Source organism: Pezoporus flaviventris, unplaced genomic scaffold (genome assembly GCF_033815535.1).
Source record: "Pezoporus flaviventris isolate CSIRO_AGI_PZ_B2104156 unplaced genomic scaffold, CSIRO_AGI_Pfla_v1 ptg000031l, whole genome shotgun sequence".
Lineage (NCBI taxonomy): Eukaryota > Metazoa > Chordata > Aves > Psittaciformes > Psittacidae > Pezoporus > Pezoporus flaviventris.
In genome coordinates, this window is record NW_026892579.1 from 63572913 (window position 1) to 63596603 (window position 23691).

The 23691-nt window shown below is 40.9% G+C and overlaps 1 protein-coding gene across 10 annotated transcripts in view; it reads right to left on the bottom strand.

Moving 5' to 3' along the window:
* PLCB4 (phospholipase C beta 4) overlaps positions 1 to 23363 on the bottom strand; it is a 198837-nt gene extending 175474 nt beyond the window's left edge. For 3 of the 10 annotated variants that reach the window (XM_061461555.1, XM_061461554.1, XM_061461563.1), the window contains exons 1-2: positions 7242 to 7661; positions 4274 to 4333 (exon numbers count right to left, since the gene is read on the bottom strand). In XM_061461555.1, coding sequence (XP_061317539.1) covers positions 4274 to 4333; positions 7242 to 7311 — 130 coding nt within the window. In that variant the 5' untranslated portion in view covers positions 7312 to 7661. Of the gene's footprint in view, positions 1 to 4273; positions 4334 to 7241; positions 7663 to 19432; positions 19631 to 22822; positions 22839 to 23052 lie in introns of those variants that run through there. The other 7 variants (XM_061461561.1, XM_061461560.1, XM_061461558.1 and 4 more) reach the window with 4 other exon arrangements.
* Between the last annotated feature and the right edge of the window lie 328 nt (positions 23364 to 23691).

Genomic DNA, 23691 nt, shown 5'->3' on the forward strand with positions numbered 1-23691 from the left:
TACACTTAGCAGATTAAAAGGATGTACACAGAGAAAGAGGAAATCATAATAACCACAATTAGAAATGAAGTTTTGAATGCAAATTTGATTTGCCACAGACATTTCCATTGCCTGCAAGAAATCACCCTGATTCAGAGCAGCACATGCCTTCTTCTCAGATTCCAGTTTTCACAGGTACTATGATCAAAAAGGATTTGTTTGGGTGAAGAGCTGCCAGTAGGGCAGACTCCCTAACTCGTCACACAAATATTCTCTGTTCAATAATTCAATACTTGTTTTAAGAGCAAAAAAATTACAACAGAGAAGATATGAACACTGGAGCAAAACCAGGCTCTGGGAAAGCCACAGGATGGAGCAGAGTTTTGCCTGTGATTAGAATCTGTTTACTTAAACACTCAACCAAGCATTGCTCCTCTGAACCAGACCACAAGTGTGATTAGAGAAAACATCCCTCTGAAATTTTCCATAGTTTGAGGTTTAAAGTTGAAAATACAGGAAGAAAAAACAAAACAAAACCCAACTTTCCAAAACCAATGCATTTTCTGGCAGTAATTTAGTAATTTTCTTTGCCTTCACCAAAAAGCAGTAAGAGATGAAGATGAATGCCCTCAACATGCAGCAGCATAAGAAGAAGGATCAGTTTAGAAGAAAATATCTACTAATCTTGGTGTATTAATAGTAAGAAATCCCTTGGGAACACAGGAATGTCACTTCACCATCTCTGCCACCACTGCCCTTCAACTTTTGCACCAAGTTATGCCATCTTGGTTTAGGCTGAGAAACTAGAAAGGGACTAGTTTCATCAAGTCCTCTCTACTCTCTCAACTTCCAGACACACATTCATGCTGGTTCGAGCAGACTCTTGTGCTCTGGTTTACTCGTGAAGCTAATTTCATTCACTACTAAGGAATGAAAGTGACTCAAAAAAAAGAGATGAGAGGAAACTGCAAAGAACCCAATAGGCCTCAGTGAGCTGAGCCTGCTCAAAAGAAAGTGGTTTGCAAAAACTCAACTTTCTTCAGGTTTTACTGAGGCCTAACAAAACGAGCTGTCATTTTGTGTTCAGTTCTTCCCACATTGCCCACCACCACATGTAAGACCAGGTTTTGCGCATTTTAAAGGAACAAGGTTCTAACTTCAGGCACTGATGAAATACAAATTTTGAGTAAAATGACACCACACCTGAGTTCCTTAGAGATCATCCCCATACCTTTTCAAAACACAGCAGTCTTTCTTTGCCGGGGATTGACTGATAAATCTTAAGGGGAAAGTTTCACAAGACAGTCACTTAAATACCAACAAAAAAACACCTTTCTCAACCCAAGACAACTCATTTCATATACAACCAAAATGTACAGGAGCCAAGATTTTTTTCCTCTGTTTCTCTGAAATAGAATGTCTGAAGATTCAGGCATGGCATAAGACAGACCTACCATGACCAATTTAAGGCAGCAGTATGGTAAACTTCATTAGTCCTCTCTAGAAATCCCCTAGTCACTCATCATTTCCTCACTCACCTCTGCTCTGCCAGCACAAACAAAAACTGATTCAGCTGGAAAAAAAAATAAATAAATCACAGAATCATAGAATAGTTTGGGTTGGAAAAGAACTTTAAAGGTCATTTTAGTCCAACCCCCTGCAATGAGCAAAGACATCTTCAACTAGATCAGGTAGTTCAGAGCCCCATCCCACCTGACGGTGAACGTTTCCACAGATGGGGCATTTACCATCTCTCTGGGCAACCTGTGCCACTGTTTCATAACCTTTATTGTAAAAAAATTCTTCCTTTTAATTTACATCTACTCTCTTTTAGTGTAAAACCATTACCCCTTGTCCTATTGCAAAAGGCCCTACCATAAAGTCTGACCCCGTCTTTCTTTATGTCCCCCTTAAATATCAAAAGCCTGTAAAAATGTCTCCCTGGAGGCTTAAAACCAACCTTTTAGAATTGCAGTTAGCAGATCTACTTTTTAGCTAGATCAGCTTCACTACTTACACAGGCTTTTGGTGTGAACAAACATCCACGGACAAGAAATTAAGAGGCCGGGAGTGAGAGTGGGGACTACGCTCTGTAACAGAAGCATCATTTCAAATGTACATGAAACTACAGGGAACCTGACAACTGAGACAATAACCACAGCCATAAATTATCCCTATGGTTTTCTTATCATTTGCTTTTTAGGTGTACTCCCAGAGCTCTGCCTCCTCTCTGAACCACCAACCCTTCTCAGTCCAAGACCTTCACCAATGTATAATTTCTGCTCTTACCAAGCAGTCTACCCACCACTGGATTTTGCTGTGATGAAACAGGACAGTCTTTCAAAGGAAAGTATGAAGTCTACATGATCACAAGCAACAGGGAATGTTTGGAAAACAATGCTTCATCTGGATGCAGTAAGCCTCATTTATTTTTCTTTGGCCTCTCTATTTTTGTTTTATACTGTTTACTCCATGTTTTAATGACAGAAGGTATTTTAAGCATTCCTGACCTAGAAATGTGCTAAGAGAACTTTTCAAAAGAAAACATTGTCCATCTGAAGGGAAACTCAGTGTGCACTCCACCTAAGCAAGCTATGTATGTTGCTTACAAACAGCAGATAACTTCTCAGACCTAAAAGAACTCAATTTCCAGAAGCTAGAGATAACATGTATAAAGATTCAGATTGGCTGCAGGATTCAATAAACCTGATTAAAAGAACAGTAGTGGGATTCCCAGCCAAAACAGATGCAAGAGAGGAAAATTCAGCTCAGGTGGGAAATACCCACACAAAAATGCCTTAATTGCTATGCTTATCAGGGACCATATCAAGATACCCAGTGGAGCCACAATAGCACTACCTGTATTTTCAGACTTACACTCCAAGGAAATACTTGCAGAAGTTTCTACTTTCCAAGAAAGTTATTTCTGGCCAAGGTAGGTTTAAGTTTTTCTTAGTTCTTTTAGTAAACTGTACTTGTGCCCACAGAAGAATTATTTTTATCAGTTACAAACAAACAAACTGATTGTGATAGAACACCAGGTCACAGTGCAACAAATTCCCAAATCCTTGTGGTGTACAGCACAGAGATAGACCAATGATCAAGTAGTGAAAACCAAGGAAAACAGAAGTGCATTTTAATGACTAATGCCAAGGTTATACATAAATAAAGCACTGCCTACAACCCCTGTAAAACTACTCCTAAGATTCTAGAAGACCAATGCAACCATGCTCTTTGGTGACTTTCTACACTGAAATTTTGCTGCCAAAGATCCCTCTAGAGGAGTGGAGAATTCTGATGTGAATTTGGAGACATTCTTACATGATCAACAAAAAGTAAATACATCATCTCATCATCATCACTGATAAAAGGTTCTGTAGACAGAAGAGTGCACCACGTTCTGCATTTCACTTGCATGGGCAGTGCTCTCCTCCTATGCAGGAAGGACTGGCAAAGAACCCACTTAAGCTAAACTGGATGAATGGTTTGACCAACAGAGCAGGATTGAGGTCTCACTCAGGATTAGTGAGAAACTAATCATTTGCCTCACAACAAACCCTTTCGAGCCTGCTCAAGGCCTGGATGCTAAAGTGAAATTCTGTGGCAGTCTGGTGTTTCCGGAGGAAAAGCAGCTTTCGGACAGCAGAAGCCAGAAGGGTAAGAATCCTTGATGCAAGTGGCATATATAAAGCTACACTCAGACTAGGAGTATGTGTGAAGTGAATGTAAACCGGTCTGCAAGTGACCTAACTCTGAGTATTAAAAAAAAAAAAAACAAACAAAAAAACCCAGACAAACTAAACCCAAGTGACTGTTCTTGACAAATCTGAGGTGAGAAGAATCTGCTAGAACCAGAGAATGGAGCACTTAAACTACATCTGCTGCTGTTTTAAGAATAGCTCCATGTTCTCGCTATATCTTAGTGAGGCTGGGAAGGGGTGAGTTTCCTACTCACCTGTACTTCCCAGAACGCTAGGCTACTGCAAAAAGACAAGACCACTGAGGACCTAAAATGCCCCCATCTGTCTCTGTCACTCACACACATGCTATGCTTCTTTCTCAGTGTCAGGGGATCTGGTTTTCTGGAAAGCGCAGTACACTCTGCATTTGCAGAGTTATGACCTACACGTCTAACAACTTCTCTCCTCTCATGAGCCACAACTGTTGTTTTTTTAGAGCACATTTCTCATTCTAATACTGATAGCACTGCGCTGAAACATTAAACCATATTTTAGACAAATAGTAAATAATCTATAAAAAAATCCAAATGTTAGATGAACAGAAATACACATACCTTTTGAAAACCAGAAATCACTCTGTAGAAATTCCCATTGTAGAAAATGTCCTTCCTTCCCTAAAAAGGAGAAAAAAAGAAGCCTTAATTGTGCATACTAGTATTTAATTACCTGATACAAACACAGTGAACTACTTCAAGACCTTCTTTTTCACCCAGAAACAACTCCTTACTGATCAGTCTGTGTACACTATAGCAAGCATAAGTATTGCCAGCTCAGTGTGGTTTTGTCTGAAGTTCATTTCATTTTGAAATTGCTTTCCGTCTTTGTTACCTAAACAAAAGCATAACAGCTGCAGGAGAAACTAACCTATTCTTCCAAGCATTTAAAACTATACAATGGGAGCCAAGAAGGGAGCAGCTTGTCAGGACCAGAGCAGAAACATGATTTTTATTCTGAGATATATGATCAGGGCTCTTTCTTATCCCAGCTTTGGGTAAAATGTAAATTAGTATTAAAACATACTTCCCCCATTGCTTTTGCCAACACTATAGAAGGGTGAAAGCATCATCTAATTCACCGATGTCCACTTCTGGTTTTCTGCCTTCTGTGTGTGTGTGTGGGAAGAGGTTGGCAACCTCTTGACATCTGACATTTCCATACTTCTGGGCAGTACAAGTGACTGAAGTGATTCATACCATTAAGAAGGAAAAACAGAATTAAGAGAAAGCCTCAGCAAGATTAGAAACAGAGGTTCTAGAAAACAAAGTGTCTCAGCCAAGAGAGGCCAGAGCATGTTGTAGGTCTAGCACTTGCCTCAAAAACTCACAGCACATAAAACACCCCAAGGAGTGCACTAGAGGACTGAGAACCACAGCAATCACAATTACAGCAATGAGATCAGTTAGAGATGAGTTTCCTGTCCTGTCAAGCACTCCCAAAGTTACCAAACACTTCTATTAAATCAGAAGTTTTTCCAAAACATAAATAACAACTGAGAGGACAAGGGCTAGATAACTTTGTTCTCACTAAATATTGACAGGACTCTCTTCTAGTACACCACACAGTGCCTTTGTTTTGTATGTTTTTTCCCCAACACCTAGAACTCTCTCATTTTGCCCATGCACTTTCAGACTGGCCTCAGTAGCTCATAATTACATGACAAAATATCCCTGGGTCTCCACCACCACACAGCTACACACAAAGCTGTCCTTACACTTACTTATGGGGTCAACTAAAGCCAACCTCATGCTAAAATAAATTCACTATTCAAAACATGTTTGTGTTGGAAAAACAAGGCATTACAAAACATATTTTCAACCATACAAGCTACTCTCAGCCTGCGATGAGATACACCTCCTACTTTCGTTCTCTTGCAGAATGTGGTTACATTTCAACACAGTTACATCAGTGTAAAATCCAGCACAGCACCAGTGAAATCAGTGGCATCCTACCACACCTAACACATGTGACAGAAACAGAACCTGCTTCTCAAATGATTTTCATCATTTACAGCTTGCTGGGTAAAACTGCCATTAGGCTCTGCTATTTCTCATGTCCCATGTAAACGGATGAATACAATCTCATAAATGTAATGAAAAAAAAATAACCTCTTTCTTTTTATATCTCTTTCAAATACCAAAAATCTTTGTCTTTTCACCGGTTACGAGTTTCTTCAGAAGCTTGTATGGGTTCAAAATCTCCAATGGCCCTGGTAGCGATACTCAAAATTCTTTGAGAGAAACACTTCAAGCCAGGGTCAAGTCTCAGTTACAGAGGCAGAAGCACTAAGCAATCCCTAGCTAACACTAACCTAACTACTGATGGTGTAACGGACAGCAGCTGCAGCATCAGGTTTATCCTTTGTACTACAGTCCTAAAGGCAAAAAACAGAACACACACACACACACATTTTCATGTCTCTCTTATTCTAAAGCAAATAAATAAATAAATAAATAAATAAATAAATGTTTAAAGAATTAATGATGTGGTCTTAAGTACCTTGTCTTGCAGAGGATCATTATGTTCCTCACTTCCTTAGCACCTAACTAGATAGACACTGCAGGATCTCAGCTGCAACTGAACACCTAACCAGATGTTGAGGCATCACATTCTGAAGCGCCCAATGTTCATTATTAACTACAGCTCAGGAAGGCAAGACTCTTTCTTCACTACTCACCTGAGCTTTCCTCCCACCTTAAATACACCTTACGGGTTCCTTCTCTCTCCATGTGACTTAATCCCCTAGTAACCTATTAGGAAAGGACTTCAAAACCCCCAGCTAAATCATGGTAATCCTTCAAAAGGATGGGCAGCCCTCATCCAGACTCTGGGCCTCTCAACAGATTTTATTTTAAAGCAGAAAAGAAGCTTACTTCAACAGGGATCTAACATACAAGTTTCTTTTTTGCTTCTCATTCTCTGGAATGATAAGGGAGAATGACCTGACAGGAACCCACTTCTAGAAGCCTGTAGCTGTTTCCCATCTATAGGCACTTGGCTATGGATGAAGATCATGTCCCGGAGTTACCCACTGGGAGGCCAAAACTTTAGAATTCCTATAAAGACCTTTTGAATGATCCTAATTAAAAGTGAAGTACAAAGCACCCAATTTAGAAAAGACCATTAGAATCTCAATTTGCACATGACAATTTTAGGCCGTCAATACATCCTGAAACGGTCATTACCTATCAAATCTTCACTCATTTTGTGCCAAAAAGGAACACCAACCATAGTTTATCTATTTGTTATTTTTAGACTTTTTTAACATTTTTCAGAGCTAAATTCCATATACAGCAGCCTGGACACATGGTTTCTAAGCAAGATCCTTTCTTGCTTTGGAATTTTTTTTTCAGGATCGGGGGGGGGGGGGGGGGGGGGGGAATCCCCACAAACCAACCCAAAAAGCCCACAAAACCACCACACAAACCAGAAACACCTGAAAGAAGTTGCTCTCACCCTAACACTACGGTCTTTGCTAAGATGGTACCAGCTGGTACACACTTGTGGGCAGGAAACCACGCTTACCAGAACAACATTTTGTCAGCACGCTGCCTCCTACCAGCATGCAGCAAGAGTGCCAGCTCCTGCCTTCCATGGGGCAAGCTGTTCTAGCAAGGGCCACGCTGTCACATCACTCATCCTCATCTGAAGCCTTTGAGAAACCTCAGCTCCTTCCTGGAGTGGAGCCTTGCCAGGGACAGTCTGTCGTTGGTGACACACTACACACAATTCGTGGCTTCCTGCTCAAAGCATTACATAATTTGAGCCTCTGGCATATCTTTCTGGAACATTTCACATACTAATCCACAAGATCAGCAGCCTGTTTAGCTACCAGCTAGTACTGCATCTTCTCTGCACCAATACTGCTCTGGATGGCACTGACTACAGGGGCAGATGGCTGTCTGTCCCAAGTAAATGAAAACTTGACAGCAGGATTCATGGACACAGACAGAAGCAACAGCTAAATACACAAACAATTATTGGTCAGTAACTTCAGAAACAGTAAGAAAATATAAATCAAGCAATAAAACAACATTTCATCCATTTCTGCCAAAGGAATACCATGATGGAAATCATATCCATAAACCACATATGGTTTTATTAAGGAATGTTGCATTTAACTTCTCTGAATTAAGTCAGCCAAAAAAACCAAAAGCATACAAGCTGCTGCTGGTACCACACACACTACACCCTTAACTACCAGACCTGCATCTGACTCCAGCCACACAGGCCTGAGTCAAGAGAGTTCTCCACTCAGAACAGGATGCATAAAGCTAAACTGAAAAGTGGAAGTACTTCCTGGTGTTTGCTGAGCAAGATTCAGCACACTGAATTTCTGAATTGGGCAAACTATTTCCAGAGACACTCCCAACAATTTGTAGTCCAGAAATCCTACTTTCTGAAAGGTATAACTCGGTAACATTTAAGTACACCCTCTAAAATTGTTTGTAAATTACAACATCTCAGACTTTACAGTGAGCCAATTTATATGATAAAACCACATAATTTACACCAAGCAATAAACAGCAGCAGTGTTTGCACAATAAAGTTACCACAAACTCTCAGCAGCATGAGAGTGTAAAAGGCCTAAGAAACACAATCTGCCATTGGACTCACAGAATTTCAGGGTATTTTGGATGTAACCACTGATACTATCCTAAAGCTCCTGACGGTATCTTACCTGTGGTTTAGGATGGTAAACGTTTTAGGGAGAAAATATTAAAAAGGCATTCTATTTTTACAGTCACCTTTAGTAATTCTCTAGAACTAAATTTATTGTGCTGCGGTTTAAGAGGTTTTCAATCTATGAAATTACTCACTGCTGATAAAGGCATTAACAATCCAAGACTTCATTTACAGCATTACAAAGAATCCAGGTCAATTATGGGTAAATGCTTTTACTCTGCTTAGGCCAATGAAATTAAGTTCATTAAAACCCACACTCCTACCAAGAGATGCTCACCACAATCCAAACAAAACAGAAATGAAGGGGCAATCCTAGACTCCAATACGCAGCCAGGCCAGCCAACACAGGCTCTGGGGAACACAGAATCTTAGACTAGTTTAGGTTAGAAGGGACCTCAAGATCATCTAGTTCCAACCCACCCACCATGGGCAGGGACGCCTCACACTGGATCATGTCACCCAAAGCTCTGCCCAACCCGGCCTCGAACATATGCAGCAGGTGAAAAGATGGGAAGAGGATGGATACCCCTTTCAGGCCCACAAGCTACCAGCTGCCAGCACTTTACATCACTAATGTAGATATAAAGTAATCATCTCGGGTCTCTAGGGAAAGCTGAGAGTCATCACAGAAATCCTACTGCAGCTCAGCCTTTTGTGCATGTACCCCACCTTCCAGAAACTGGGAGTTTGCTGCTTGCCATTTAACTCCAACACAGCATGTTCTGATCTATGCTTTTATTATCCCAATCCTCCATAACAGCAAGAAAAAGGGATTAAGCAGCTTTATTTTTCCCCTTGAATATTTACTAAGATAATTACACATCAGTTATGATACAAGATACACTACACAGAGCAAAATAATGCAGAATGGGCACACCACTTCATCCCAACCTCTTTGTCCCATAACACATGGGAGAGTACACAGCTGATTAGGTGTGCTCCTCCAGGAAAGTTTCACTCATCAAACTCTTCCAAATGTAACAAATAGATGCAGCTTTTTCATACCATCCCTTTTTTGGCAATCATATTACATTATGTCTTTAAAATAAAAAAGCTATTTTACAAAATGTTATTAATTACTAAAGCCATCTGTGCTTCTAGAGAGCACTCCTTTCCATCCATTCTTTCCTTCCTGCTGAGCTGCATGGTGAAGATGCAGCAGTATATTTACAACCATTTTTATGCTAGCAGATGTTACACCACACAAAGCTGCTTTGCTGCAAGTTCAAGAAGAAAGTGGTGGGAAGAAGTTTACATAGCCAGACATTATCAACAAAAGCAACAGAGGATAGCAAACCACAGGCCACAGACTTAATTCATACAAATCTCTCTTCCTCTTTGCCACTCTGCTTTCCAATTTGTTTCCACTTTATAGGACAATCTGACTGGTAGTCACTTCATAATGCACTGCATGGCCTAAATGCCAGCAGCTTCCCTTGTCTCAAGAAAATGTACAGAGCTGAAATTAAATTACAACTGGCTTAAACACACTTTTATTCTGCCTCTACCCAACTAGAACACATACCCCATTCAAAGTAAACATGTTTAGTCACTGAATAATATAAAGCATAAAAGCAAAATTTACACTGTAATAAACAGAGATACATTTCAAAACAATTTTGATTACTATCTCTGAATCTGGCTGCAACCAGCTAGCTAAAAGAGACATTATTGTGATGGAAATAGCATGGTATTTCAATGCAAGAAAGTAAATACATTCTACCAGATACTAGCACAGGAGTTGAAATCCACCCAAGAAAACCATTTCCATTATCTGTTTGCATTATTCTGCTGTAGCATTTTGACACCGAGTTTAAACATTAAGCTGCAAGTACAATGCCTCTCTTTTAAAACTGATGCAATTCCTTGGGGCAGAATCTGATATGGCAAACAAGATATCCTGTCCACTGGTTTCTCCCAAAGAAAAAAAAGGAGAGATCAGTTGAATTCTTTATTTGGCTAGTAAAAAGATCAAAGCATTACACATCTGCAACAGAGGTTTTCAGAGACTCACTCTGCAAACACCCTGGGCCTGATGCTTCAGGCTCTATGGAAGCAAACCTCTTCTGATGGTAGCCAGTACCAGTCTGTGCTGGCTTGTCCAATGTAAAAATTTACACTTCAAAGCTAAGTCAGTAACTTTTAAAGTGCCACTTGATCAAAAACTATTAAAACATGCAGCTTACATTTTTAGGCTGATCTTTACCACATGTAGTTAGAATTGTTTCACACTTACATTCTGTTGCCTGTGTACTAAAAATGGTGTTCAGCTCTAGACTCCTCCAATAGTGGTGTTATAAATTCTTTGGGGTAAGAAGCATTTTTAACAAGTATGTATAATGCCTAAAAAAAGATTTCAGAATGACTATTAGATCACCGAGGGCTGTAAGACTGCAAAGTGTCATATAATTTTTAGCATAGCTGAAACATCTTTCTAGATCTATGCTTTGTATATCGGAGTCCAGTTTCTGCCCAGTCTCTTCTATTTGTTTTCTCATCCAACTGTGCAGTCGAGCTTGTTCAGGGTTTGTTCTTTATTGCCTTTCACAGAACTAAAAGAGGGAGGAGACAGAAACAACACAACCCATATACATTAGTTTCTAAACTGACACAGATGTTCAGTGACAGGCCTGATGTCTGCAGCTACCCCAGTTCATTTCAAGAAGTACTTTTTTAATATATAGATGTTTCTGACTTGAGTGTCCCTTTAAGCAAGCTTTGCTGATTCAGGCTATCTCCATACAGTTGCCAAAAAAAGGCACTTCTGAGTTATGCTGCTACTTAAAGGTTTACACAGGGAATCCTCATACCTAGAAATAACAATAAGAAGCACATTTACATTTTTGCTGGAAGACTACTGTCAAATATTATATGCAGAAAGACTGCTTGATAAATATCCTGTATCAGATTATACTTCTAAACATGAAAAGAATAGAACTTGGCTACTGCTGGGCTATAAATCAAAACTGGATCTCTTCCATAACAAAGGTATTAAAACACAATGACCTCTAATACTGCATGACATGTCAATCTAAGCAGTATGAGCAATGCCTGCTCCATACATTAAGCTGCACTCCTGGCAGATCGTCCTGGTACAGTACATGTCCGTGTCCCTGATTTGCTACATTTTCATTTGCAAGTCAAGGTTAAGAAGTAATTTCCAGAATCTCTGTTGCTAACAGGTATGCTGCAGGCTTCCGTGAAACCCTCTTACAACACTTAAAAAGGTCTCAACAATTGGAATATAAAATGATATAAAATTGTCTGAAAGCTGGTTTATAGCTTTAGACATTTCAGCACGTTGAACTGAACAACGTGGATGCTGTTTCTTTTTAACTTACATAAAATAATAGCGTATATATATTCTAATTAAAAACACTATGTTGCAGTGCATTCTCTCATCTGAGGTATCAGTGACTAAGCACCAATGAGGTTAAAAAAAATAATAAAGGCTGCATTATAATAAATGCCATAAAATAAATAATGCAAGGTTTCTGGGGCAGGAACTATCCTTACAATTTAGGACATGAAGAAAGAATCCTTAAGGGATCATACCAAACCTATCTAACAGCACAATGTAAGTGTCAATACAGGGATGTGCTTCAGTTCATACTTTAAGGGCAAAGCTGGAAGTACGCACATTGTTCTGATGCGTGCTGCTGAAGGCTGTTGCGTCTCTCACTGTTCACAAGACAATGAGCCTTCGTGTTGGGCATTACCCTGACATTTAAGATAAGCATTGAAAAAATACCATAATCAGAACAGCGGGGGTGTGTCTTTTACTGTATTTAACCAAAATCCAGGTTTAGAACAAAGAAATTCATTTTAAAAGTCCACTAGAGCCAGATATGCCTATGTCCAAAAGATACAGGGAGGAAGGAAGGACTACATGGTGGAATTACTAAACCCGTATCAAACAGCAAAGAGAAAACCTTTCAGGCTGAGCCTCTATCCCTCCTATGTCACAAAAGGTTTTGGATTCTAACCCAGTAACACTACCACACCTACTATAGGATCAAATGTGTTCTAACAGACACTCCTTCCTCTGCTGAAGCTGAGCTAAAAATTGGTTTTGAAGAAATCAGATCAGTCTCAATGCAACGTTCTATAAGACCAGCAATTTCTCTCCATCCTGAGAAAGTGTAGTCTTTGACATCTGATCTCACAGAATAGGGGCTGTTTTTTCTGAAAAGGAGCATTTTTAGGAAGTACATGTCAGCCCAGTGCTACAGTCAGGAGCACCTGCATCTCAAGACAACTTTGTGGGCATACAATTCCTTTCCCTACCTCTAGCTAAAGAAGGAAAGACACAAGGAAGGGAAAAAGTGACTTGCTCTAACTTTTGCAAGGGTAGAATATGGCCCAAATAGGAAAGTAATACTAGCAGCAGAGCTGACATGATCCACAGAGCTATTTACCATATCAAGCCCAAACAAGCATGAAAGATGCTAGGAGGAAATAAGCAGGGTATATAAACTTTCCTTTTTTTCTCATCAGTTCTTTGAAGAACTCTATCTCGCCAATCCTCATCTCATGGGCTTTGCTCAGAATGAGCTGCACTGAGAGCAGAACAAACCACATCTCTAGTGATGTACTCATCACACAGTAACTTCTTCTATTATTACATTCCTTTCTAAAAATCAAAAGAATAGACCAGTGAGTGGGCACACACAATTTAGGCCTATGAACCTTCTGTAATAAAAACACAGATGCATAAACCCAGTCGCAACAGTATTACACTAATGAATAACAGATAAATTACAAGAACCTCCCAAAAGGTACCTCAGATGAGGCACACAGTGATTTTGACTTGAATAAAAGGGAACTTGTTAGCAAGGTTCCAAAGTAGCTTAGGTTACATGCTTGTAACACCTACACTTTATCAACAGACATTCCTGACCATGAAAAGCCAACTTCTGTTAAAATAATGTTTTCAGTGATGAAGAGATATGCTAATTACCAGTGGAACTGAAGACTACCTAGCTATGCAAAACCTGCCAAAGCCTTTAAAACCATATCCTTTAGCTTCTAAAACCCAAGATGTGAGGATAGCATGAAGAGATGGAAAGAGAAAAGGACTGTCTGCTTTCAGTCATTTTTAAGTAGAATGCCTTTACATGGTTTAAAGTGAATGGAGAAGTATTACCTTTACTTCAGCTTCTGCAAAGACAGCCAGAACTTTGTACTTCAAGTATACAGAAACAGCTACTTGAAATGCTGAGCAACTGAGGGATTCCATGGTTTATGAAACTAAGCAATATTACCAGAAAAGCAATCATTTAAATTACCAGTTACTTTTTAAGAATGAGATGTACCCCACCTAATAAATACCACAGCTCTACAGCTTTATATCTTTTAGGTATACAGCTTTAGAGCTCTTAAAACCAACACCAGACTCTGACAGTTACTGTTTTCAGTCCTTTGAAGAAATACTTTCACAGATCTTCCAGATCCAATCCAAGTATTGGCTGAAATTTCAAATTACTTATGAAGGTCTCCATGAGTATTTAAATGCTGCTAAAGTTTGAGGTTATTCTTTTAGGGGTTATTCTTTTAGATACGAGCAGCCTTCATTAAGGGAATAGAATATATTAAATAATTCAAAAACTAAGGCCACAAAAAGGCTAATGGAATTCTATATGACTGGAAAATCTCTCATAGTTTGTTGTACTAAGATTGTGTTCTGTAAAGAAAACAATTCCATTAAAAAAAAAAATAAAGGAGAGAATGAGAACATACAGCAAACATTCTGAGACTAAATTACACTGGATGAAGCCAACTTCTTACAGCTCTATAATGTAACAGTGAACACAGCAATGTAATTCCCTCTGCCATGTCTACCTGCGACATTTCTGTGACTTCCAGAATCTGCTTTCCAGTTCCCAAATGCCTTAATTGCCACATCGCTCAGCACCCAGATCATGGAAAACTATTGACCATATCATTCAACAGTGATTCAAAATTACCTGAAGATCTACCTGTCTATCTTTCCACGTAATTTCAGATCAATTCAATAGACATTTTTAACGTATCAAATACCTTAGAGCTGCGATTATATCTGTTTGCACAACATTCATCTTCAGCTGCTCTACTGTGGGGAGGGGAGGTGGTTGTACTAAATTTAAAGTGAGCAGTGTCTTTTCAAGGATAAATTAGAAATGAAAGCAGGATGAGATCAGTGAAGATTACAGAGCACTGTTTATTTAACTGAGCATAACTAAATCAAAGATATATAAATCAGAGCATGTATTTCTTGACAGATTGATTCAGTTGATTTACTTTTGGAAATTGAAGCGTCAAAGATCATTATACGAAAAAAAAACAAAACAACAAAACCCAACAACCTAGCAATAAAGCTCTTTTTCTTTTTTCTTCCAGAAATAGCCCACACCAATTCACAGCTCCTCATGCCAGTATTGCTTTCACCCTACTTAATGTGTTTTAAAATACAAAAAGCATTTACAAAATACATGTGTTTGTATAGCAAAAAAAAAAAAAAATACTGCAAGAATATACTTGTGATTTCTCCACATCTGGAATTGCATTTAGGTTACTGTCCTGGGTTCAGCAGTGCCTGACTGGGTTTAAACCACTTACACAAGGCTTTTACTTCACCACAGGAAAGCTGTTAGATACTAACACACAGGAGCTGCGCAAAACTTGGAGAGCACCATTTATCTATCTTTGAAAACAACAAAACCCAACAAACCTAGGGAAAAAAACTAAATAAATCAACTAGTAGATTGTCACTGTAGCCAAAACCCAACACAGTTTCTTTTTTCCAAGTCTGCAATTCAGTGAAAGCATCAGCATTGAAAATTAAGAAACAGCGGAAACGGCGATTAAGTTCCTATATGAGATCCGGACTACCAGACAAAGGTCTAAGCGAGCTGTGATTCCTCTAGCCACGCAGAGACTACAGTTCTGCGGTGCAGACATCATTAATGCAAATTCTTCTAAATGATCTCAACCAGAGTAGTCAAAATGAAGATTATACCTTCCATATGAACCAAAGAAAAACATACAGGAGGAACATTCAACATTTCTCCATAGTAATGATCACACAGTTCTCTACAGAGATAAAAGCAAAATGCGCCAGACTGATGCATCTAAGCATCTCTACATCTTTACTACCTGCTCAAGCCAGAGCATCACCTCTCTTTCAATACAAAGGTAATTAACAACTAAGGTGGCACGAGAGACATTTGGGGTTCTCAGGCCTATGCACACAATCCGTACACCCATTCACAAAAGCATTAGTACTGGTTACCAAGCTCACCAGAACTACACAAACTTTTTAACTCTAAGTCCAGTTAAGTATCATATGCTTCTTCCAAGGTGTCAGTCCTCATTAATTCAACATGGGAAGAGATGGTGTTCCCTCCCATAAGGGCAGTGCAAAGACTTTCATTACCTCCTGCAAAGACTAAATTAACTGCAAGACATTTTCTTGTATGAAGACACACACGTGAAATGGCGCACACTTACAAACTCTTTTTATATGAGTTTTTCTAGTTAGCCTTATGCTCTCACTGAGATCTCTCAAAGGAGACCATTTTATCAATACCTGTCAGCCAGACCAGGCATATATGTTGATTCCAGGATTTCCTCAGTCTGGACAAAAAAAAAAAAAAAAAAAAACAATAGTAAAAAGAATAAAAAAAGCACACAGGGCCAAATATACATAATGCTCTAGGATGTACCCAAGTAGACAAGGATCTGCCTGAGGCTAGCAAAATTATACCAATGATGTATGAAAGCAGGGGAGCAGCAACCTGTGCAACTAAAAAACTCTGTTTTGTCCTGACCTGGGCCAAGGTCTTCTCAGAAATTATTTCTCCTCCCTGCCACCTGCTATAATTACAGGTCAACAACAAGCCATTATGTATTTCATAGCTGAAAATCAGAGCATCAGCAAAAAGAACAGCCAGACTCTGCTAGATATTGCCATATTTGAAGGATTTGGAAAATAAAAAAATCATTGTAATCAGTTCAGTTGCAGCAGAGAGATTTCAGGACCAACAGTCCTTTCCCAGGGTAAATGCAGACGTACAGCCTTAGAGCAAGCAGAAAACCTTGCCAGAGTCTCACAACCCCAGCTGTTGTGTCTGGAAGAACATGCTACCACCAACAATCCCCCCTATACACGAGCAGCAGCTAAACCTCCTCTGCACTCAGACTGACCTATTTGAGCCCTCAATTATTCTCCCAGGTCACATCTCCCCCCTCCTCTCTTCTCCCTCCGCGCCTTCAGAAACCCCCACCTTCTGCTTCAGCCTGGGAATTCTCCAATCAAAGCAGATAAGCGCATCATGTGAGGGATGGCAGACACGCTGAGGGGAATTTCCAAGAGCTTCCCTGCACTGGCAGCACGCACAGATACAGATTTCCAATGTGAAAATTAGAAGCCGAGCAGCACCAAAGTATTCATGTTACCTGCAACTAACAGCTTTTATGCCAGACTGCAGCACCTAATCTGCAATCTGCTCTGATATACCTGCAATCACATTCCATCTTCCCTTGTCATTTAATGTATGACAATTACTCCTAAGCATATTTTGCTAGGGAAGCAGTACACATGTAACACAGACTGAAAGAGCAGAAAGCAGTAATTACTCAGTCTGTTCTTTGCTGATGTCAGACATGCAGTACAGCTCTCCGAATCCACCAGAGCACCCAATTAATCTGCACTAATCCTCAAGATCGAAAAAACACTCAAACAACAAACCAAAACATCAAATCATCCAACAGCCTCTATCTGCCTTCCAGTCAAGGTTTAGGAGCAATAAACAGTCCATTTCATCACCCCACTGTGCCATTCAATCTCTACTTTAACAGTTACACCTCACTGTCATCTCTGCAAATAAACCTGCTTCAAATTCACAGCCTCTCACCCCATCTCCCCTCTCCTTTACCTCCCCTGAACACAGTCCTTCATAGAAAACATACCAATTCTGTCTGCTTCAATAAACCATGTTAGCCCAGGCAGGGTAACCACCCCATGGCTCTATTTTCTACTTCCCAATAAGGCATTCATCCTCCATTTCCACTCTCTTTTCTGAGAGGAATTCTTGAAGAATAAAGAGTAATGCATAATTACCATCACATCTACATAAAAAAAAAAGCAACTTGCATGAAGGTATCAATATTCAAAATTGTTTGGGGCTTTGGTTTTCGGTTGTTTTTTGTTTTGTGGGGGTTTTGTTGTTGTTTAGTGGGTTTTTTAAAGTACTTCTATCCCAATTTGTTATTTCAAAACAAATAGTCCCTTGCTACAGCTATCAGTTCCTTTCCTCCCTGTTCCCTTTTGGCAGCTGCAGCCCAGATGTCTAACACCAGAGACAGAGGCAAGCATCCTGTATCTAGTACACAGCCTCAGCTAAGAGGAGAGTGAAGAAGATCTGTATATGCAACAAGTACAGCACATACAGCAGCATCAATAATTAATATTTCCACAAGCTCAGGAAGAAAAACCAAAGAGCAAATGTGAGAGACACAACTATTTCAGCCACGGGAAATAAGTACGCTCAAGAAGGACGAAAACAGGAATAGAAAACCCCATAGAGCTTTGGAATCACCACTTTGTTACAAGAAGCTACTTCATCCAACCTATCCTGTTCAAAACAATAGCTTACATCTCCTAGAGCTTCCTTATTACTTGTTATTTTACACAACATCACACTGTTCACAGGATCCTGGAAACTCGAGATCATTGAAATCCAGGAGATGCCTCTTATTAACCTTTCAAGTCCTTATTCTTTTTGCCCCCTTTATTAGTCACTAACCTTCTGACCGATTGCTTCCTGTCTGCAGGAGTATATGTGCTCCAGTTGAATACAGAAATCGTTAGAAAAGGAAATTTATCTATAGCTTCAAGATTAAATAGCCTGTTTTTTAATACCTTTTTCATACCCATTTCCTCCTTACCAAAATGCACACAAACATTTCTGAAGTTGACTGTATATTCTCTCTCAGACGGCATATTGCTAGACCAACTGCAGGTATAAAGTGCTTTTATGTAACTATTTGATAGGTGGACAACACCTGTAAATTGTTAATCTCCTTATTTTTAAAGGATATTACACACAAACACACCAGATTACAAACACACAGCCTAGATTAAAGCTTTTCAAGTAAATGATCTACCAGTACAACATCTGAAGAGAACAATGGAACAATGTATTCAATCTGAACAGCCACAATAACAGCTTCCATATAAAACGGCCCTAACTTCAGATGTATGACAGCTGCTATGCACCTACTTAACTGAAGTTTTGATCACGTGATATTATAAAGATAAGAGACAACATCAGGAACTAGGAGCACTTATTGGTTCTGGAATACATTGTCTATCAGAGACCATGCAGCTGCTGCAGGAAGACAGATTATGGATTCACCTACTCATTACATGAGTTGGTCATGAAATAGGGGAAGACAAACAAGACTGCTCCATACCCTACATACGGTCTTTGTCATCTATGCTGTCTGTCCCATGACTAGTTCTTAGCCTTTGGAGGGACAGGATCAAGACCAAGCTCAACACCATTAACTGGCAATGGAAAAGAATGGGAAGCCAAAAAGAGATCAAATAGCCCCACCTGTCACAGAAACCTAAAACCAAGAAAAAGGCACATGGCCTTGAAAGCTGGAGACTTTGTATTTTTCCCTTTTCATCAGCAGGTACACCACTGTAAGGCAACTCATGACACTTGCACTGCTTCCCAGGAACACATTCCCCCCACAGGAAGAGTGAGCAGCGCTTCTTAAAACTCCTGAGGTGAAACAAGAACATTACAACCATTCAAAAATACCACTCATCCAAGCCTAGTTAACAAGGTAAAGAGAACAGTGAGGCTTGGCTCTTCAGGAGAAAGAAATAGTTTTGTTTCATTCTTGTTCAAAAAAAGAAAAAAATCAAGATTCTTTTGCTGTTGTGCAGGTAGAGCTTTAAGGAGTTCATCATTCAGTGGATGATACCTACAACAACTTGTATAGCCAAACTGACAAAGAAATCACAGCACTTCACTAACCTATATAAGCTTCTTAAAAAGGAGGGATGTAATTAGTGATTTTTCTCCAAGATCCCAGCAATGACAACCTCACAGTGAAAAGATCAACAACTCCTCATCCAGAAGTCTGTCAGAGAGGAATCTCGAAAGCCAGAATTGTGCTGCACCATCTATTTCTGTGCCTCACATTAGCCACTTGGGAGCATCTTGTCCTGAAAACTAGAGAGTCCCAGAGTCAGCACTGCGAGGACAGCTGCAAAAGGGCTGTTCTGATACTATCCCCATGTTGCGATGCCCTGTTACAGGTACTCAAGATACACCAGCATGTCTTTCTGGAATGTGGAAGCTACTAGGCATAATTAATCACTTAAAGAATGGCCAGGAATCTGCCACCTTTCGAAGTTTCACAAGCCTCTTTATCCGTATACAAAACTTCCAGAAACCACTACCATTAGAAGATGGATGAGGACCAACAAGACAGATTTTGTAGCTTTGTGCTTACAAGGCAAGAACATAAGCAAAGCAGGTTGGCTTATGTCAAAGCACAGTATTTATACCACTGCCATCCCTTATATTCAACCCCTGTAGAGGTCAGATCTTTGGAAATACAAAGTCCAAACATCACACAGCAAAGTCAAATCCTCACACACTTTTTCTGAAGGAACAAGAGGACCACAAAGCCTGCTCTCACAGAGCCCTACTGAAGGATATGTTTCTGAGCCTTTGATGCATGCACTTCGGCAATTCTGATGTGGTGTTACGCATGCATCTTTCATAAGAGTTAGAGGTCCTAAACAGTATAATCAAGAAACTTTTGACGAATTAACAGTCTGGATCATAAAGATCTCCACTGTGTGCAACTTCTGCAGACATCAAAGGGTATTCCCGAAACTGGATGCATTACAGATCTTGCAAAATTAATAAATCTATTCAAGCCATCAATTTTGCAATTTTTGAAGTAGCACAATGCATCTATTTATTAGGGAATGGAACTAAGCCCAAGCTACTGATTAGCCATCCTGCAAATAACACTTATGCAACCTTTAATAATGATTTCCACTTACAACCAACCAGAGATTTTACAATTTGGAAAATTTCACTTCTAAACCAATTTACAACAATTCCCCAAATCTAATGGGACAGATGACTGAAACTACAGAGGAAACCAGCCTCCTGCCGTCTCTAAAATCAATGAGGTATTGACGTTCATAACTAGTCGCTCTTGGGTAAGATGCCTACATTAAGTTTTTGTTCTCATTTTTAAAATCCTGGTAAGCATTCCTCTGTCCCTTTCTCTGGAAAAGGGATTAACTCTATTTTAAGGAAAATATTAATGAAAGCTTCAGTTTCAGACAGCAGTTTTCAGCAAATTACGAACAGGAAGGAAACACCATGGGAAGTAAAACCACTGAACAATGCAAGTAAACCACAAAAATGACAAGTTAAAAATTAAAATTATGAAGTAAGTCATCTCAGTAAGCATGGAAGTTATACCCCTGCAAGTTTTCAACACAGTATATGTAAACCTGGTGAAAATAAAGACACAGGTCCCTAGAAAGGTGTAATAAATACTTGACAGACTCACAGTCTAGCCCAAAGATCATCATCACAGCCAGATATTACTGGAACAAATGGCTAAAGTCTGCAACAGAAGTCAGCAGCATATATCAAGCCCAAACAACTCGCCTTTATTTCAGAAAAGGTGAAAGCAGAACATAACCAGTGGTTCTGGGCAACATGTAACAAAGAGGTATTTCCCCTGTCAGTAAGGGAAATCGATATGAATGCTCTCTCCTCCCCCTTTTGGTCTTTCTCTCTTCCCTCTCAAGGTTCTTTCTTCCCTGCATGCTAAGAAAAAGCACAGTGTAGGTTATGCATAAATTCATGACAGAAAATACTGTTTTAGAACAAAGCTCCTGCGCGTGGGTGCGTGTCTATAAAATAGAAGGCATTGTTACTCTAACAAGTACGCATCCACATCCAGCAATCAAATCAGTCTTAAAATTTTATTTTGACAGCTACATGCACTTATATTTTCCCCAGAGGTTTGACTTTCATATTAATACCTGGTTTTTAGTGGTATCATCAAGAGATGAGTCAAAACTGACATTTGAAGGCAGAGGGCTATTAACAGTTGTGGAAGAGAATTCTCACCCCCGAAACATGTAATTTATTTTTAATTACTTCACAAAGTTATCAGCTGCAGAGAGGAATAAATGTGTTCCCAAGCCCTATTTAGAAACCGTCTCTGTATAATACAAATTGCTCAGCTCCATATAACAATAATTATTGTGGTATGCAGCCATATGAGGTATCCTTGATCCAGAAAAACCCTGCAAGTACTGTCGACATTGCACTCTTAGAAGTTAGAGAAAATAACCTTAAGCAACTAGTATCATAAGCTTGCTGAAACTCAAGACAACTACAGAGTACAACCACCAACACAAACGTGTTACGAAAGAATCTGCTCCATCCTCCTGCGGAATCAGAAATGCGACATTTTCTCTAGGATCCCAATTAACTCCAGTTACTAAACTGAAAATTCCGTGGTGCAATATCAAGTGAAGTTTGGGAAACACAAAGGAACATTATTTACCTATGAAAAGAACATGATGCACACTTTACTAAGGATTTATAGTGGATTTTGTGTAGCCCTTACTGCTGCCTTCCTTACAGATGCATCCCCACGGACACTTTAACATTATATAAACTCCCCCAGAGATAAAGATTATTCTATAACTTCCCAAAATCACCTCCCATTGACAAAGTATTACCTCACAAACACACATTACAGACCTCACAAATGCATTAGATTCCTGGGTTTCTACTAGATGCCAGCAAAAAGGGATATTCATCATTTACTTTCAGATACTAAAAGAGGACCAAGGCTGGATAACTGTAATTGGAAAGGATAAACAGGATTAAGTAACAGGTGTCCGACTGCACATAATTCAAAGTCATGCATCAAATACAGCGCACAGCCTTGCTGGCCAAATAGAAACACTGGGTTTGCACCGTGCTTTGAAAATTAACACTAAGTGATTCAAAAGACCTGTGCGAGTTACACACAGACAGAGGCAACACAAGCACTTGCACCACCAGAAACCTTTCAATGCATCTGCGAGAAAACAAACATCTTCCAAGAAGAGCTTCCCTTTCTCCAAGGAAATAGTAAGGACATAAAAACACCACAAGAAAGTTATACTTAAACTACACAGAAACATTTGTCACACTGCCCAGCACTGACAAAATCCGGATACGCTCCGAAACTACAGCGAGCTGCACGGCTGGCAGCGAAGACGAGAATAACTCAAATCACCACTCACACAGATAAGAAACACACACATATATACGTGTGTGTGTGTATATATATATATATGAACCCCCTCGCACACACACACACACACGTACGTGTAGTCCATCCCCGCTGAGGCCGGTGCGCCGAGGCCGGAGCCGGCAGAGCCGCTCGGCGGCTGCCCCGGGGCGGCGCGGGAAGCCCAAGGTGACGGCGCGGGGAGCCGGGGGAAGGGGCAGAGCCGCGGCCGGTCCGTGAAGGACGCGATGCTACCGGCGGGACCCGGAGCCCCCACAACAGCAACAACAACAACGGTCGCCCACAACGGTCGCCGCGCGAGCCTTACCTCAGCCGCCGGGGCGGGAAGGCAGGGGCGGGCGCCGCCGCCGGCCCCACAGCGCTGCGCAGGGTGCCGGGGCTGCGCCGAGGCGACGACCTCCTCCTCCTTCCTCCTCCTCCGCACACTCTGCTTGTGTGTGTCTGCCTGTGTGAGAGCAACCCGCCCGCCTCACAGCGGCTCCAGCTCCTCCTTCCTCTCCCTCCCTTCTCCTCCCCCGCCCCGGCAGCCCCGTCGCCGCGCCCGCCTCAACCCCCGCAGCGCGGAGGAACGCGGCAGGAAAGGGGGAAACCCCACCACTGCCGCCGCCACCGCCGCCTCAGCCGGGCCAGCCGTGCCGCGATCCCCCCCCCCCGCCCGCCTCTACCGGACGCGGGCACCCGCCTTCCCTCGCCGCGCAGGGCCGCGGGCAGCGCATGGCAAGTGGGCGGCGGGGCCGCGGGCGCGGAGCTCCGCCTGCGCGGCCCCGGGAGCAGCGGGGCTGCACCGCACTGCTCCGCGGCACAGCAGCATGTACGCACACGTACCGCACCGCTCTACACATGGCCGCATGCATGCACACACATACTACGGCACCGCGCGGGCGGTGTTCCGTGGGGATGCCCGCGCCGGCGTGCCTGTATTTACTACACGCATTTAAAGAGCGGC